This window comes from Tympanuchus pallidicinctus, unplaced genomic scaffold, assembly GCF_026119805.1.
Source record: "Tympanuchus pallidicinctus isolate F22 unplaced genomic scaffold, pur_lepc_1.0 scaffold4, whole genome shotgun sequence".
Taxonomy (NCBI): Eukaryota; Metazoa; Chordata; class Aves; order Galliformes; family Phasianidae; genus Tympanuchus; species Tympanuchus pallidicinctus.
This window is the reverse complement of record NW_026294758.1, coordinates 40,934,832-40,954,231: the sequence shown is the minus strand read 5'-3', so window position 1 is coordinate 40,954,231 and position 19,400 is coordinate 40,934,832. Positions and strand designations below refer to the sequence as shown.

General features: G+C 39.6%; 1 protein-coding gene across 2 annotated transcripts in view; it reads left to right on the top strand.

Moving 5' to 3' along the window:
* The window catches only part of ADAMTSL1 (ADAMTS like 1), a 352,419-nt gene that overhangs the window by 298,989 nt on the left and 34,030 nt on the right, over window positions 1–19,400 (top strand). For both annotated transcript variants that reach the window (XM_052701099.1, XM_052701100.1), the window contains 5 exons: window positions 4,542–4,721; window positions 6,086–6,239; window positions 7,519–8,659; window positions 14,727–14,854; window positions 18,011–18,139. In XM_052701099.1, the coding sequence (XP_052557059.1) occupies window positions 4,542–4,721; window positions 6,086–6,239; window positions 7,519–8,659; window positions 14,727–14,854; window positions 18,011–18,139 (1,732 nt within the window). The remainder of the gene's footprint in view (window positions 1–4,541; window positions 4,722–6,085; window positions 6,240–7,518; window positions 8,660–14,726; window positions 14,855–18,010; window positions 18,140–19,400) is intronic.

The following is a 19,400-nucleotide window of genomic DNA, read 5'->3' as shown; positions in this document are numbered from 1 at the left end:
CAGGAAGAATATAGAGCAAGAAAATGCATCAAAACGAATTTCCATCCTCTCATTTTCTTAAAGGTCTTCTGTCTTCTTTCTCTGCACCACCATCTTCTGTACTGTAATTTCCACCCTGTAACAAGACCAGGCCTGGAAGTTCTGTCAAACAAGTTTCCCATGGATTACCTCCATGTGAAAACCTGCATCATCAGGACAGTGCATTGCACTGTATGATTATTACAACCACTTGACCCCTGGGACAAGCCAGGAACATCTCTGGATGTTGATAGCCAAAACTTGACCTGGAGGTGAACTCTGGCTGTACAGCAGGCATACCAAGGCAGGAGGCTGCTGAAGAGGCCTGCAAATCTTGCAAAGAACTCGCATTGCCCCGGGTCCCTGAAAGATGTTTCTACATGTGTGGAGGGTCGTGCAGAAAGGTGCTTTCCCATAATAAGAAAGGTCCAATGAAGTTTAGAAATAGACAATAGAAAGCAACATCTGTTCTCCTCATGGCACAGATTGAAGACATTTATTTGGTCTCATCTATGGAGCTCATCCTTCTTTTCCAAGCACTCTCTCAAAATAGATTTTAAGCAAACAAATAAACAGGAGATTAAAACTGCAATACACAGTATTTTCTCTTCTAAGGCTCATTATGCTTGTTGAGGAAGGATTCTTTGAATTAAATGCCTTTAAAAGCCCTAGTGTTTCTGGCAGATAAACACAGGATAATTATCAGTGTAGTAACATTACAAGTGATTTTTAAAATATCTCTTTGCAGATCCAAGACTATGTATTTTTAAACAGTTTTATTTCTCAGCTAAGTGCATTAGGATGTTTATCTTGTTTTCAGTAGTGTGTTGCTGCAGGAAAGTGGATGTGAGCTTTCATTTTTACAAGCCTTTGGAAATATCTGTTCTTCAGACCACAAATGGGAGACATCCATTAATAAATCTTCGTCTTTCGTTATTTTATTAGTAAGTGTCACAGTCTGAGTTTTTTTGTCTTGCTCAGTGCTGTCTTCACTCCAAAGATAGTAAGAACAATAGCTTCACAGCAGAGCTAGCATGGGAAATCTCTTATCCTTTTCAGATATTTTCCTAGCTGTTTCTCTCTGTATTGTAAGATGTCCTTTCTAAATATACTAGTGATAGTCCTTAGAAACCAACTGAGAGAAATGCATGTTTTCCCTATTTAGATGCTATATCTCACTGTAGAAACATAGACAGAAAATTGATTTTTGAGAGTAAAATCATAGCTTGTGCTGTTGTAGACCCATCATAAAGGGATGAGCAAAGGGCAGTGTGAAATTAAACAGCTCACTCCTCACCTCTGTGTGTAAGTAGGACTGGCCATAACATTACACCCTTTCAAAGATTCGGCCATTGCCAAAGGCACCTGGAGGGGAGACCATCTTCCCTGACTCCTAAACTTTGAAACCGGTATCTTTGCCTAAATTCTGTGCAGTAAATGCATGTGAGAAGATGCACATAGACACATGCTGAGACTCAGAGATGGTTGGCTTTTCATCTCTACTTTTAGTGGTAACTATGTTAATTGTAATTTTTGCAGGCTGTTACATGAGCAGAATAGATCAAAGCAATGATTGTTTTTGGAGAAGCCGAGGTTACAGTTCTGTCAGCAGTTTAGAATGAAATGAGTCAGTACTTCTACCAAAGGAGATCATAGCTTCTGTGGAGGGCTCTTTCTTGCCCTCACAGTGCCTATTCCTTTGCAATCTCTGGAAGTGTTGTGCAGTCAACACGATGATCTGGCAAAAGCTAGGCAAAAGTATAATTGACTTTAAGCCTAGACTAACCTTCCACTTTGGCTCATTGTGCAACTGCACAAATACTTCGCTGGCATATGGGAAAAGGCAGCAAACACCAGCTATGAGTGGCTAGCAGAACAGGATATATAGATCATCTTCTCTGGCATCAGCCTTATGTTTTATTAAGCTAATTGTTGAACTAGGCAAAATTGTGTATCAGTGTGGGTAGATGCAGTTCTCAACAGATCTCCTCTGAAAGGGATATAGGAACTGGGTCTGCTCAGACACTGTGGAAGGTAGGAGGGAGACACAGTACAAACACTTTACCTACCTGGATAGGTGAGGTGAAGCCATGGTGCACCTCTCCTTCCTGTGACACAAACACACTTCTCTATCATAATAGTGCTGTGAGATCTTTCTGACAGCAGAGAAAGAGAGAGAAAGAGCACATTGTTCAGATGGGATGTGTCTAAATAAGGATCCTCTCAAGAATTACTGCTTCATACTATCTGTACATCCAAACAGACATCGTAGACATTGCTCTCATTGGTCTACTCCCTTTCAAGAAGTAATGTGAGAGCTGGAAGCCTCCACTAGAGAAAAGACAGCAAAGATCACAGACAAATGAAAAGGTTCCAGGAGTGAAAGATGGGCACATGCACAGCTCCAGAGCAGTAATCCAGTACTGTCCTAGAAGAGCATTCCTGAAGACCGAGAGGAATCTTGTTACAGTATTTGGCTCTCTCTGTCATTTGGCATGGAGTTTGGTATTGAGTAGCTAGTTATTCTTCAGAGAACAAAGAAGTGTGCGTGACTGAAGTGCAAGAAGCAAGAAAAGATCTGCTTTGTCTTAATTTTTTTTATATCTTAGAAATGGAAGGGCAGGGAGACTTCCTGGGATTTGTTTGACTGACAGAGGGAACATGCTTTTGTTGTGTTTATACAGTGCCTAACATATTTTGGCTCTAGTGTATGGCTGCAGTTCTTAGGCAATCTTGCAATAATATTTTTAATCATAAATCATATTTTTCTTGATCTATTCTCTCCTCAGAATGAATTGTCCTTGAATGAAATGCTGATAAATGTTTTCTTTTGCTGAAAATTGAAATACTGTCTTACTTGTTTTAATTTTTTGAAGCTTTTGAGCTTTATAGCATTCTCAGTAGAATAAAAGCTTTTTTTTACCATTAAAGGGCAAACTAAAGATAAATATATTTTTCTTCATGGTGTTCAAGTTTGCATTTCCATTCTGTCTTTCAAGGAAAATGTATATCCTAAAAAAAGAGGTTTGTGTTGAAGTTTATGCAGCTCTCTCAGAGAGGGATCTTTCATAGATTTTTTAAATAATTCCTGTCATCGATCATAAATCATAGAATCATAGAATGGGCTGGGTTGAAAAGGACCACAGTGATCATCTAGTTTCAACCCCCATTCTATGTGCAGGGTCACCAATCACTAGACCAGGCTGCCCAGAGCCACATCCAGCCTGGCTAGATGTCTTTGTTTATCTTTTAATTTTTCTTCATCTGGCTTACTACTTCTTGGACATAATTCCTATGTTGTGAACTATAAGCAACTTCTGGTAATTTCAGCATAGTGCAAGCTCTTCCTCCTCCTCTGACTGGAAAAGAGATAAACTGCCTGGAATGCACAGAAGACTCATGAGCCTCCTGCCATCCACAGCAAAAAGTTAGTCAGAAAAAAGGGCTGAGCCACCAAGCTTACAAAAATGATTCAGGAAATCTATTAAATCTGCTTGTTCAAAATTTCCTGCCCTGCATGAGTAGAAAATGGATACAGAGGGGGGATATTTACATTAAAGAGAGAGGGGAGGTGGGTTCTCTGGATATTAATCAGCCAGATTTAGTTTTACTCAAATAAACCTTCCTCCTTACCTTTTGAAAAGAGCACGCACTGCTGTCATGACAGCCATAAATATAAAAGGGCTGCGTGGTTATTTAATCGTTTATTATACTAACCTTATAAACCAATTGTTGAGGCCAACAGCAGATTGCAGCTGGAATACAGCTTTCACATGATTTAGAAATGAGAGAAATGCTGCTCTGCAAGAAGTCTTCAAAGACAGGAATTCAAGTCTGGACAGTTTAGTTTTGACCTGCACTGGTAATAGACCTCATGACATTCAGAAATGAAAAATAAGAAAATTACAAACAGAAGAAAAGGCGAAGTGATGAACTAGGGAAACTTACTTATCACACTCAGATTTCCATTTGTTTTTCTCACTAATGTGAACTCTTTTTTAATAAGCTGAATTTGAATAAATATTTAGATCATAGCTATTATTATCTAATATACATAATAAAATCCTGGAAATGAATAAGGTCTTGAATTGACTTCTTCTGGAGGAGACATTTCCATATTCTCTCACCCTGCCAATAGCACAGTTGGAGCTCAGACACAAATGCTTGAATCTAGATCCTCTGCATCCTGTGCAAGTACCTGATTTTCCAGTTGACAGAGAAAAGGGCAATTTTTCCTTCTCCATGTTGCATTTCTGTACAAATTTCTGAAAACAAATCTTTCAGAAATGCTGATGCAGGTTTTGTTTGCTTGTTTTTCATTTTATCAAAATATATTTTTTCCACTTCCCAAAATACTTTTGGCATTTTAAAAAGAAATCTGCTGTGACATCTCTTATATTTTTTGTTCTATTTTCTGCTTGTCTATAACTAGGTATTGATCTCTACAGAAACTCACTACTAATTTTTGCTGCAATTTGACATAGTGCAAATGTGATGCAAGGTGACTGACTCTTTTCTCCCAGTGTTCACAGACATGTGGAGGCGGTGTCCAGAAGCGAGATATACTTTGCAAGCAGCGTCTGGCAGATGGAAGCTTGTTAGAGCTGCCAGAAACCTTCTGCTCCATGCCGAAGCTGGTTTCCCAGCAAACCTGCAAAAATGAGGACTGTCCTAATGAGTGGCTTCTTTCTGACTGGTCACAGGTATGCTGTTTGTATGCATTAATATTGTGCTGGGTTTTGTGATTATGTTTCTCAGTCACATGGGATGAAGGAGCCAAAAGTGTTCAGACTGCACAAGGCCTGTTGTGCCTAGTTTTGTCCTGTAATCTGTACTTAATACTCTAGCAGGTGACATAATAATCAACAGCTTGGTGGTTATTACCTCATCTCTACTACAGATGCAATTAAGCCTTCCAGCCAGAACAATTTATGCCTTCTTTCTGGCATAAACACAATCCATGCTCAAAACAGTAAGTTCCTGCCTCTGTACATATACAGCCTTTTCATCTGTTCATCCAAGACACCCATGAAGTGTAATCTTCACTTCCTCAGGCTTAGTGTTCTTCCTTCCAAAAGGAAGGGAAAGGTAAAGGAATTATTTCAGTCTTTTGTAGGTATACCACTACCATCTCTGTCAGGCCTGTCACTCTTGGACACTAATTTTGTAATGTTAGCTGGTTCCTTCCTTCCTTCAATTTAAGGATGGCCAAAAAATTCTTTCTACCAAAGCCTTGCATTCCCAGGCTTCCTTTCCAGTTCCATATGGCTTAAGAAAAAATTTCTTTACATATATGAAAAACATGAAAAACACTCCCCCTCTTGCAATCTAATCTCTATTCTCCTTCATGCAAAGAGGTAGAGAATACCTTAATCCTGAAAGAAACACCAGTCACCTCATAGAGCCTACCTGTAGCCTTAATATGATCATCTATCTTGACATTTTATTCAAATAAGCAGTTTAACTCATGAAGTCTGCATTAAGACACACTCATTCAGGCAGTGAAGATGGCAATTCTATTCCTAATCATCTTTCCTTCACGCAACATGGTTTATGTTTACATTCATACAACTCACATTTCTGTATGTTGGTACACTTCAAAATGAAATCTGACTTCACTCTCTTTGCCATTTGTCTTAAAGACTGCCTTTTTGCTCTTTTCATCCTCTGTTTCTTTTCTCTCTCTCACTCCATCTCCAGTGTGGTTCACAAGGATGTGTTACCTTGTAGATACAGGATCTAAAGCAGTGGGTTTGTATCCCTTACAGGCTTTTCCCCGGCTTGCCAGCACTTTTACATGTGGACATCCCTGTGCAACCCAGTTTATTCTCAATTATTATGATGCTGTACAAGTAGGAAATAAAATAAGCCTGCTCAAATTTTCCCAAGCTATAGCACACATATGCATTGAGCACTACTGTCTAATATTAAAGGGTTTGAACTCTTTTCTGTGGATCATAACTGATAACCACCAGATTGAAGTAACTCATTAATATCTGAAACACGCATTCATGATTTCTACTACATCTGTAAACATCATCCCTAATGTTTGTCATTCTGTTTGCAGTGTTCAGTGAGCTGTGGAGAGGGAACGCAGAGTCGAAATGCTATTTGCAGAAAGATGCTGAAAACTGGGGGTTCTATCATCATCAATTCCTCCCTTTGCCCACCTCTGCCATTCTCATCCTTGATCAGGCCCTGTGCACTAGCAACCTGTGCAAGTAAGTGAAGAATAAACTTAGGAGTGTGTGGGGAAAAGGGGCTTGAATATCCATCACCAGGAAATTCATGCTGTCACATGCTTCATAACATTCTTTTGCACTAGTGTTGCTCAATATTCGTGGAGTGGCTATTGCAGCTCAGTTTTTCTATAAGCCACAATATTCTTTTTAACAATTATACAAATCACTGGATAAAATTTATAAATCTTAGTGTGGAGCTGACTCTGAACCAATTGCTAGAAAGGAACTAGTCCTTTCTGGAAGAACCGGCTCAAAATTTTGTTCCAAATCTAGATCTAAATTTCACAACTGCAATGTAGAGGCTTAGCAATGCTGGATAGCAGCCTGAGCTACAAACAAACACTTGGTAAGGGATGCTTTTTTAAGATAATTTAAAATAAGTATTTTTCATTTTGTCATTCAGAAGCCTACGTGACTTGGAATTCCTAAGTAATCATGCAGCATAGGTTGGATGTATTTCATGTTGGTATTCCATGCCTTTTCTGTTGTCCTTTACAAGAAGTGAAAGGTCTCCCTGTCTGATCTTCCCTAGCTTGCAATAAGACAGCTGAGTATGTGAAAGATTGAATGGCAACCCTGCTTCAGCTTGGAGCAGACTATGAACTCTGAAACCTATTAAATGTTGATTATGTCAGGGAGAAAAAAAGAATTCAGGATTCACATTCAGAACAAATGATAAGGCCAAATGTGGTATGGTATTAACTAGCAGGACACATATGCTATTTTGTTTAGTGCTTTGTAACACAAATATCTGTCATAAAGATCTGGAAACAGAATTAAAGCACTTTGATAGTATCTCCCCAGTATTTTTAATCTTATTCCATAGATTTTTGTTCTGTTCAGTGTTGTTCCTTGAGTTAGCAGTACTTTCAGTCCTCTTTACTCATGTGATCTGCAAGATTGTGTTGTGTTTCCAATCTGGGATGATAAACATTTATCTTTTTTTATTTGTTTATTAAACAATAGTCATCACTGAAATACGTTAACAACAAGAACTATCTTTACACTGGATTTTTCTCCTTTTCATAAAGTTCTTGGTCCTCGTGCGTAGGTTTCTGCATGCATCATGGGCAAGACTACTTTTGCATTCCTGAAGTGAGTCTTGTTCTTCTTACTGTGACTGTCCCAGCTTAATGCTCAGCAGCTGGTGGCCAGTTTCTCCTATTGTCATCTAATGGGTCAAATGCTGCCAGCACCAAAGTAAACTGCTTGTTTTGCTTAATGGTACCACATACTAATAGTATTAATGATATTTCAGGGCACAACAGGCCAGCTCATAAGCAAAGTCCTCATATTGTGGCTGTAAAGAAAGTTTACATCCAGACAAGGAAGCAGAAGAAGCTACACTTTATTGTGGGTGGGTATGCCTACCTGTTGCCCAAAACCTCCGTTATTCTGCGATGCCCCACAAGGAGGTTCCGGAAGTCAATGATCTTCTGGGAGAAGGATAATAAGAGACTCATCAGCACAGCTCACATCACCATTGCACCCTATGGGTACATGAAAATCCATCGTTTGAAGCCTTCAGACACTGGGATATATACCTGTATAGCAGGGCCAGCCCGGGAGCATTTTGTAATTAAACTAATAGGAAGCAACAAAAATCTCGTTGCTGGGCAGCCAGCTGGCATTAGGGAGGAAGAGACCATGAGAAAGGCCAGTCTGAATGAAGCCTTGCGAACACAGGAGAAACATATCAATGGTATTCTCTTCAATGGGAGCAAGACTGAAAAGCGAGGGCATCCTGCTGACCCTAGTGGCTGGTATGACAATATTGTCTCAAGGTTGCTACAGCACAAGAGCTGGCCAGGGGGAAATCTGGAATTCTGGGAAGCCCAGGAGTCCACAGAGAGAAATGTGTCCTCAGAGGAAGACCAGAGCCAGGAGTATAGCCTGCCATATACTATGGTCACAGAGCAGAAACGGTTGGATGATATCATAAGGAATTTGTCTCAGCAGCCTGAGGAGCTTAAAGATATTTACACTGAGCAGCTTGTTGTACAGCTGGCCCATGAGATTTTCAAGAGCCACTTGGAGCATCAGGAATCTGTCCTCAAAGCATCAAGACGAAGAGTTGATTCAGCTTCCATGGAATACCCTTTCCACAGACATGTTTCTGGATTTACCAGCTCCCTGAGGACATCATCTGCTGAAGCATTTCTTCCCACACCTATGAACCCAACGAATGGCTTGCACAGCCCTCATCAAAAGCCTGCCATCCTCCGAAAGATTTCAGCAGCACAACAGCTTTCTGCTTCAGAGGTTGTCACCCACCTGGGACAGACAGTGGTTCTAGCCAGTGGCACACTGAGTGTGCTGCTTCACTGCGAAGCAGTGGGAAACCCAAAGCCCACCATCAGCTGGGCTAAGAATGGAGAGGAGGTGAAATACAATGATAGGTAAAATAAATTATTTAACTTTTCAGAAAACAGTTAATATTTTTACTCTTCAGTTTCCATGTCTTAAGGCCAGTCAGTCCTATGGGCAAAATCAGTTTTTGCTATAGTCTGATTTCATAGCTGGAAGAAAGGCTTATATATGTAGTGGCAAGCAGGGCAGTGTAACTGCAGCAAGGTCTGGATGCTGAATCAATCTGGTATGGCAATCCAGACTTACTTTTGTTTCAGTAAATAAAGTTATTTTAAAGTATGGAAATAAGTAAGTTCTTAGTGCAGTCAAAAAAACTCTCCAAGTCTGGAGGCTGAGAGCTTTGCTGTGCTTTCCTATGTGAAGGTAGAAATTTCTGATACGAAGATTGGTTCTGGTGCACACTGATGAATGATATCTGGTTTATTTTCAGATTTCAGAGCTAATCCACAGGATAGATAGGGCTGTTTTGTGACTCTCTCTGGCATTGTTTTAGACTGGTTCCAAATTCAGAAGGATATTTTTGAAGTATACATTTTCATTGCTGATCACAGAGGTACTTGAAAATAAATCTGGAATTTAATTTTCTGTCAAGCATCATGCGGTATTATTCCCTGGGGAAGGGTTCATCCTCTGTTAGAAGTGCATTTCTCACAGTGTTCCAGCAAGGTCTCTCCAACATGGAGGTAGTGAGGCATCTGTCTTCCACACGTGTATCCGTGTGTAAAATTTCCCCAGGATAAAACTCAGTGGGCACTATAATCACCATCCCCTGTGGATGTTCTGATAGAAGGTGAAAAGCATTCTAAAGGACATAAAGGGAATTTAATACCATTAGAGAGTGGCCAGGTAGAAGGCAGCAAAGATGATAAAGAGCCTAAAGGTGAAGACGTACGAGTAGCTGCTGGGGTCCCTCACCTTGTTCAGCCCAAAGAGGCAGAGAGGCAGCACTGAGCCCTGCCCTCTGGTGATAGTGATGTGGAATGAGGGAATGACATGAATTGTGTCAGGGAAGGTCAGGTTGGGGATTAGCCTGTTCCCTGAACAGGCTCCTCATGGCAGTGATCACTCCTATCAGCTGCCAGAGTCCAGGAAGCATTTGTACAACTCTTAGAAATATAGTTTGAATTTTGTACAGTCCAGAGTGGATCCAGGAGATGAATCCTCTATGATCCTTGTGGTTCCCTTCCAAGTTGTCATATTCAATGATTCTATGATAGAGTAGGGAAGCATCTTTTGAATTTGAGGATGGTTTCAGATAAACACAATTGGAATTGTATTAAAGGACAAAACATAAGCTGGCTACTTCATCTGAAAATAAACACTAGTCCACATCAGTGGTTAATAGTGTGGAACCATACTCTATGGCTATTTTCAGCTTTCACTGTTATCTCAACATACTTACGTATATGCATTACTATTCTGATATGAGTTAGTGCATCCTCACCTGTACAAACTTTCTGTGTATAGCTGCCACTGAGGTTTAGTTTGAAAACCTGAGTAATAAAGTACTTCTATTTAAGTACCTCAAAAATTAGTACCTTTTTCCTGCAGATAGCCTTTATCTTCAGATCACCCCAATTCATCTGCAAGAGCACACAAAAAGAGACTTTCAATTCTAGTTGTATACTTATCTGTGTTCATACCATACATTTCGCTCATGTATATGCTTCAGATTTTTCTACGTTTGTGCTGTTCTGTGAGGAGGTGGTATGTAAGTATAGAAAGGTAAAGTGTGGATGAAGCAGTGGTATTAACTGACATGATTACAGTGAAACAGTCCAAGGAAAATTGCTAGGAGCAATTTCTGCACAGGATGGTAATCTCTGTTAAGACATCTGAGTGGGTTATCTTCAGAAATGAGGAGAGACAGAGTCAAGGTAAAAATTAGTTCACATTGCAGTGCTTATGATTTGTCAGTGCAATCTTGATTTAGTGAAGATAAATTGCTTCTTCTGCATAGTTACATGATTAGTTTACTAGTTTCTTTCTCACTTTGGCAGCCTAGCAATTCCATAATCACTGCTTTCTCTAATGTACTGAATGTTTTGGTTCTTTTCTCTCTTTCTATGTCTATTCAGTATAATAGGATTCACATTAAAAAATTGAAACTTTTGCAGGGGAAAGGGAGACAAAGAGCAGGAATGTATGTCTTAGAGAAATCACATGCAATCTTGATTGAGACTTGGGCCTATCATATCACTTTATTTGGCCATAGTCCTGTAAAAATATATTCTTGGCCCCCCAAAAGTTGCATATATAAACTTTCATTGCCACTGATTACATCCTGTTGGAACAGTGCCATTAAGGGATTTTTTTTTTCTCTATTTGAAATGATTGAAAGGGAAGTGAGGTTACATAAAGTCCGTGTGTTGTTAATTCTGGACACTGTGCTCATGAGGAAATTGCATGTTCATCTCACAGCATATAAGCAGCCACAGCTACATAGCTACAGAGTTATTTTTGTTCAGTTGGTGATAAAACACTCTTATGATTTCTGAATGTTTAGTTTGAATTATATATTTTTTTATTTTATATTGCCTTTCTTTTCCATTCAGTTTGGCTGATATAAGATTAAGCTTCATGAATATTCTGAATAACCAGTCAACTATGTTAGCTTACATTTTCTATCATAAAGACTCAGTAAAGCATGGTTTATTTGCAGTTTAGTTGCATTAACTATTGACCCCTCTTCTTTAATGATTGAGACAGAAGGATTTTATCAAATTCTTTATTTACCAGTTATATTTCCCCCAGTTTGGTGGGTAGGAGAAGAAATGAGCAGTGCTCTGAGCTTCAGAGATATTCAGCATCTTAGAGTTAACCTTACAATTAATGCAAGTTTAGAAATTATAGTGCATATAAAAATTGGTTTATGAATGTTTTTCTGGGTTCTTCACAGCTGTGATCTGGCTTTGGTTCAGAATGCTTTTACTGGTTGCCAATCAGCTGTGTAAATGAAAGCCACAGTATAAGCAGTCTCCCACTGTACAGCGGTAAGCTACAAGGTCATCTGTGTGTGGTGGTGCATAGTAAGCTTGAGCTGTCTGTCAGCTCTGCAGTTTGTCTTCTTTGTGCTCTGCCATCCACTGCCTGAAAAAAAAGAACTCAAGATCCATTGAGACTCTGGCTGTTTATGTTTTGTGCTGTGATTTTTAGAGTATAAGCTACCATTTTTAGGGTAGATGATGACAATCTGCAGTGTGTATTATCTCATATGAGATGAAGACACTGTCACAAATCGCAGTGGATGTTGTCTTGACATGGCAAGGTGTCACAGAAATGAATGACTGTCCATTGCTTGTTTCAATGAGCAGTGCAATCCACCCTAAAAGTATTTATGACTCCTATTACGTTGCTCCACTTGCAAAAAATGAATTTGTTTAGCTTTAGTCTCTGCACAGTCCCAACAAAAATGTTCCCTTTCACTTTTCAGTAAAGCTATGTGGTTCCAGTTAATCTTTGACTTCAGTCTGTGTATTCCATGTGAATGCATAAATAAGACCTCTTTTTAGATCAAAATTTCAGGTGAATAACAGCATCTACTTTGAGTGCAGATTCAGAGCATGCTAGTATCTATCCCAAAGCCTGGACAATTCTATAAATGCTGGAAAATGTTTCATTTCAAAAAGAATCAGATTACTTTCCTTAGAAAACTATTCTAAATGTGAAAATATTTGGGGGATTTGTATTTTTTTCAGTGAGCATGGTAAGACATATCTCTTCCTTTCTTCCATGAATGCTGCAGTTTCCATCAGCGGTGACCCTTTGATATTTGGTAACTCAACATTTCTAAAAGAATGTATTTTCTTAGTACACGCGAGAAGAATCTAAATAACAGATGGTACAGAGTCTGAGCTAGGTGCTTGCTAGATGCTCTCTGAATTTGTCACTGATCTAGGTAATGTAGAACATAATTTTTGTCTTGAAGACAATGCAATGTGGAGAAACTGAGATGAGACTGATTAAACATTAAGCTGTATTATTTTAAGTCCATAAATTAGATTCTGAAGACACAGTGGTGACAGAAAGAATTGCTGCAGCTGGTATTTTTGACACTGCTGACAAGCAACTGAAAACCTAACAAAAATAGCAGTCTATGAGCAAATAGGGAAACCAGCCAAAAATCATTCTATACAAAGGGAGACAACAAAGGATCTACTTTCAAGAAAAGCAGCTATGCCAAATTGTGACACACAAATAACAGAATTATTGAAAAGAAGAGGACCTTTATTTTCTAGAGAAGGACATTAAAAGTAGATTGAGAAAATGATAAGTTGGGTCTGGTTTGGAGTTTTTATTTTTAAAACCTGTTGTCTATATGGCCCATTTCTATTCCTAAAAAAAAAAAAAAAAAGGCTGAATTTTGGAGTAACTTAAAGTACCAGAGATTTACATCAGCAGCACTGATTAATGGCAAATAAATAATCTTTTGTGTTTTTCATGGACTAATACTAAGAATCCTCTTTTCTCAATTGAGAGAAACTTTCCTAAATGTATTTTTAGTTGTTTATGTTTATTTGATATAGGATGGACTGGTCAGCCCTGGCAGTATATTTGCAGATATGCAGACAGCACATGCACAGTTATAACTATTATAAACAAGTATAATATAACTGGGGTAGATTCTGAAATTCTGTGTAGAGACAGGACAAGTAAATACAATACCAGAAAATTTACATTGGAGATACTGATGCATGCTAACAGAAGATTTGTGAGTAAAGAAACGTGCTGGCTACTAGCATTGTGAGCTAGCAAAAAAAGCAAAAAAAAAAAAAATTAAAATTAAAAAAGAGCCCTGATATAAGAGGTGTGCAGGTGATTATTTCCACCTCTGTGGCATTTTTGCTATGCAAGCAAAGATGCAATCTTAGAATTGATTAATGTTTGTACTGTAAATGTGCATTTTACTTCTTGCAAAACTTGATTGACATAAGGCAGCTCTCTCCTCTTATTATTATTTATTATTATTATTATTATTATTACTCAGAAAAGGGTGAAAAAAGAATTTCAACTAAATTCCTTTTCTATAATATATTTTGATGGATGGCCCTAATCTGGTTAGCTACCACCCACAGTATTTTGCAAGTATCTCCTGTTTTTCTAGACTAGAAGACAACAGCTTTTATTTAAGGAGACTTGGGAAAGAAGCTGATCAGTTCCAATATCTGAAAGTGGATTTTTTTTTTTTGCTTGTGTTTGGTAGACATATTACCCCCACTCTTATCACTGTCAATCACAGCTGTAGCTAAGAAGGTCAGTGTATAAACATGGAGCAACTGTTTAAAATTTCTGATGAGAAATTTAATTTATCTTTATGATTTAGCAACAGTTTCAGCTACAGATTAAAAGCAATAATCACAATATATCTAACATAAAAGTATGTGAACATTGATGAGAGCCCCCAGCCTGAATTCTTGCTTATACATCAAGAACTCATGAAGTTACATCACCATAAATACTGTGAACAGAAACACTTCATCATATCACTAAGTCTGTATTCACTAAGGCAGAGACAGTTGGTTCAGCCCAAGGAGGTGATGAGTATTATTTTCTGTCTTCACTACAATAGTAACAAAGCTACTAAGTTTGAACAAACTGCCTAGCAATCTAAGAACCTGGAGCGTATTTCAGATTTTGATACTAACTTGTAACTTATGAAACTTTATTCTGCCCAGCTTTAGGAGGTTGTATAACTTTTTCTTTTGCAATGTGATGTCTTTTTGTTTACTATTGCTAATCCTGCTTTGCCAAACTGGAAGACAGAGAGGCTAAGCAACTTGACTGATGCCACATATGAAGTAACACAGCAGAGGAGGAGGTCTCACATGCCACAGCAGATGTCCTAGGCACTGAGCAATCTTTCTCAAATACATACAGTAACAGTAGCAATAGTAGGAATTAGGCTAAAATATAGTTTTAGTAATCACAACTCACAGCTGCAATGTAGGATTTTGAATTAATTAATTGTATTTTAAGTATAGTTCTAAGGCTTGACCCTGTAAAAAAGATAAAATCATGTAAATATGTAAAAATCCAACTAAATATATTAATTCTCGCACAAACTGAGACCTTTACCTCCTTTCTGCTTTACCCCAGGATGCTGCTTCAGCCTGATGACTCCTTGCAGATTCTAGCACCTGTGGAAGCTGATGTTGGTTTCTATGCTTGCAACGCATCTAATACTCTGGGATCTGACTCTGTGTCCATTGCTGTCACTCTAGCAGGTAATAATTCACTCATTTTGACTCATTGGTGCCTGCCACTTGTGTGATTCTGGACAGAGATAGTTTGCTGGGAAATAGACGGGTCTGGAAGATGAGTGGGGAAAGTGAATTGACAGAGTTACATAGTTGTAAAAACAAAACCCTGAGTCAAAATCTAACATTCACAGACAGTTCATGAGATCTGTGCTCCTACAAGAGATCGATGCTTTTTCTCACTTGCTAAGTCGGAAGTGCACTCTCAAGACAGTGCGCTTATCCTTATAAGAGCTTATCCTCTTTATTCTCAATTACGAGCAGTGCATTCCGAGATGTCCAATTTGTATGCTTTGTTTTAGACCTGTTGCTGGTCTTTTCAAGTTTGACAGACTGTCCCAAAAACTTAGTAAGATGTAAGTTTAGGAAACTAGCAAAGTACTAATGCTGAAGAACTAGCCCTATGTCAGATCATGCCCTATATTGTGGCAAAAACATGACTAACGCCCTCAGTTGCTGGTTAACAAAATGCTAATTTCTGTGTTTATATTTCACTAGTAACAGTTCCTTTCTACTAAAGATAAATAGCCTTTGTTAGTTTAGATGGCAGTGCTAAGGAAACCCCACCCAAATAAAAGACAGCAGAAAATGGAAGTAGTGCATATATCCAACTTCTAAAAAAGCAGGTTATTAGGCATTTGTCAGCAGCCTCACAACCACCAGGAACACAGCAGCAAACATGAATTAGAAGCTATTGGGTAAAGACAAAGGGATAAATGAGAGTTGCAGTTAAGGACTGTGACAAGACAGATTGCAAAGAAGCAAGATCCTACTTATCACAAAGACAAAAGGAAACATGTTAGGAATGCTAGAAAACTAATTGATTTTTCATACCTTCCCATTTAATTGTACCCACCCCTGAATGGGGAAGCAGTTGGAGGCCTCCACTGTATATATACATATGGGTTTTTTTACACCAAACACAGAATTTCAGACTGGACAAACATGAAGAAAATCTAAGTATGCAGCTACAGATAGCACTGAAGTTCTCGCAATTAGTAAACCAACCAGAAAGAGGCCAGAAGGTGGCCCATAGAAGGAAAACATCAGAATCACTCAAGGCAGAAAAGGGAGAGATATTTATTACATATAGACAAAACAAGAAACAAATCTTTTTGCACTATTGCAGATCAGGAATAGCTTTATTGAAGCCAGGATAGCAGGGCATTGCTGCTGTTGCTGCTAAGCTATTGCAGTGATATACTAGGAGCAAGTGACAATTTCTTTTTCAACCTTGATGATTCTAAGATTCTGTTTCATCTGAAAATACAGCACTGAGATGAAAACACCCCAACCCTACACCATTTAAAGCAATGTTGTCATATTATGCCCATTCTGCCAACATATAATCATAGAATCACAGAATGACCGAGATTAAATAAGACATCCAAGATCATCCAGTCCAGCTGTTCACATATCATCAATATTTCCCACTGAACCATGTCCGTCTGTACAGCATCTAAATGATTCTCGAATACAGCCAAGGTCAGTGACTCCACCACCTCTCTGTGAAGCCCATTCCAGCACCTGGCCACTCTTTTGCATAAGAAGTTTTTCCTAACATCCAATCTGAATCTCCTCTGGTGCAACTTGAGGCTATTCCCTTTAGTCCTATCATAGTTACATGGCACTAGAGGCTTGACCCCCACCTCACCACAACCACTCTTCAGGTAGTTGTAGAGAGCAGTATCATCCCTGAGCCTCCACTCTTCCAGACTAAAGACTCCAGCTCCCTCAGCTGCTTCTCGTAAAGTTTATGCTCCAGACTCTTCACCAGCTTTGTTGCCCTTCTCTGAACACACTCCAGGACCTCAGAGTCTTTTTTGAAGTGAGGGGCCCAAAACTGAATGTATTACTCAAGGTACAGCCTCACCAGGGCTGAGTTCAGAGGGGCGATCACTTCGCTGATCCTGCTGGCAGCACTATTTCTGATACAAGCCAGATGGTTTTCTTGGCCACCTGAGCACACCGCTGGCTCACGTTCAGCCAAGTGTCAACCAACACCCCCAGGTACATTTCTTCTACACAGTCTTTCATCCACTCTGCCCCAAGCCTGTAGCATTGCATGGGCTGTTGTGGCAAATATGCAGCAGCTGGCATTGGTCTTATTGAACTTCAAACCACTGACCCCAGCCCAGCTGTCCAACCTGCCCAGATACCTCTTCAGGGCCTTCCTACTCCCAGGCAGATCAGTACTTCTGGACAACTTGGTGTCAATTCTTGTCTTGCCTGCAGAGCATTTTGGCTGGAACAGAGGGATGCCTTAGCATAAGTATGCCACCTCTACTACTATATTTCTTCTCTTTAAGGTAAACTTGAGTGTCTCTGAACTGTTTGTTCATGCCTCTACAATGCCCTTTCAGTATAAGTTGCAGAAGACCACTAGAACTGGTGATGGTTCATGGTTCCATAGCTAACTCCATGCAAACAGGCACAATAGTGTGGGAAAGCCTTGACCCACTTGTTCACCATCATCAGTTTTGGAAGCGCACTGAAACAGCCTGAATGGTTTGTTGCATATGAATTTATCTTTGTTGAAGATGGTGATTAAAACATTCACTAACAGCTTTAGATAAAGCAAAACTGGTTATCTGGTAGACATGAGCTTTCTCAACTTATTATTATGAGAAAACTTTTCATTTATGGTCAAGTCTTCCCAATTTCACTCTTTCATCATAAGTTAAAGAAAACATGATTGATGTGTAGAAATAGTCCATGTGTTTCTCTACACCTTCTGCACTGCTAAGGGAACATCAGTCACCTCTCAATATTCTTTGTCATCCTATGTTTGGCCTTTGGCAAATGGTGAAATATTAGTTGCAGCATCAGGCAAACGTCTTATTACAGTTCCAATTGTACAGATGTTTATTGATTCAGCTGGTTCTCACATGTCCGCGTGTCTTTAATGCTCTTCTTCCTCTGCACTATTCATTTTCTTTTTTTCCTTCTCTCAAAACAGGTTTTCTGATGGAATTCAATGCTTACATATTTTAAAGAGTAGGTAGGCTTATACTCCAGCATTGTCCAATATCCATCCTGTCCTGTGCAGCTGTTTTCATAGAGTGTACTGACCCTCTGTCCTCTGTGTTCAGTCTGCTAAACCTTGGTCCTTCTTTTATACAGGAAAGCCACTAATAAAGGCATCAAGAACTACTGTGATCAATACTGAATTACCTGCTGTCACTGCTGATATTGGAAGCACAGTGAAAACAATCCAGAGAACAAATGTTACCATTAGCTGCCAGGTTGCAGGTGAGAAATTACTTGGTCTTGTGTGCCGTGCTTTCGGTTATGAGTTTCTATGCAGATCTTTGCTGAATTGGTGTCTCCACATGCAACACAAGCTGTGTTAAATCACAAGGTCTTTGTAGGACTCAGACAAATTTCTCTGCTTCCAATAACTCATATCATAGAAATTGCCCTCCTTCTTACCAATTCCATCAAGACAAGTGTAGAAAGACTCCTAAGAAAATTGATGTGGGACAGAATGGCAAGTCTCTTCATCAGAGTTACATAGTTTCTTGTGGTTGCAACAAAGCAGATTGGCCTTCTTACCTGTTGGGAGTATCTGGGGAGAACATAGAATCAAGTCTGATTTATTTCCTCATTGATTGGACTCTCCAAGTAAACTGAGAGACCTGGTAAAAGACCCAGGGTCAGATCCTTCATTCATTACACTTTCATGTATAGTACACTCAGAGAAAGGAGAAGCAGGCAGCTTACAAAACACAAAGGGAGCCATGCTCAGTGTTGCACAAACATCTGCTGTGTATGACTGCATGAAGTTTCATGCTTTAGTTTCTCATCTAGCATCTACTTCAGATGATTGCAAATGAACATCTGCACTACAAATGTACAAATATCCTGCTTTCTTTATGGCACCAAACTACTTTCTTTATGGTGCGCTTGACACAGTGGAAGGAAGGGATGCCATTCAGAGGAACCTCAACAGGCTAGAAAGGTGGGTCCAGGTGAACCTGATGAGGTTCAGCACAGCAAAGTGCAAGGTTTTGCACTTGGACCAGAGGAATCCCAGGCATCCATACAGACTGGAAGGAGTGGTCCTGGAGAGCAGCCCTGCACAGAAGGACCTGGGGGTCTGGATAGATGAAAAACTTAACATGAGCCAGCAGTGTGCTCTTGCAGCTTGGAAGGCAAATGGTATCCTGGGCTCCATCAGAAGAGGGGTGGCCAGCAGGGACAGGGAGGCTGTGGGGGTGACTTCATTGCAGCCCGTACTACCTAAAGGGAGCCTACAAACAGGAGGGGAATCAACTCTTTGAAAGGGTAGATAACTGCAGGACAAGGGGGAATTGGTTTTAAGTTGAGGCAGGGAAGATTTAAGTTGAACGTCAGAGGGAAGTTCTTCACAGAGAGAGTGGTGGGGTGCCGGAACAGGCTGCCCAGAGAGGTTGTGGGTGCCCCATCCCTGCAGGCGTTCAAGGCCAGACTGGATGGGGCCCACAGCAGCCTGGTCAGTATTAAATGTGGAGGTTGGTGGCCCTGCATGTGG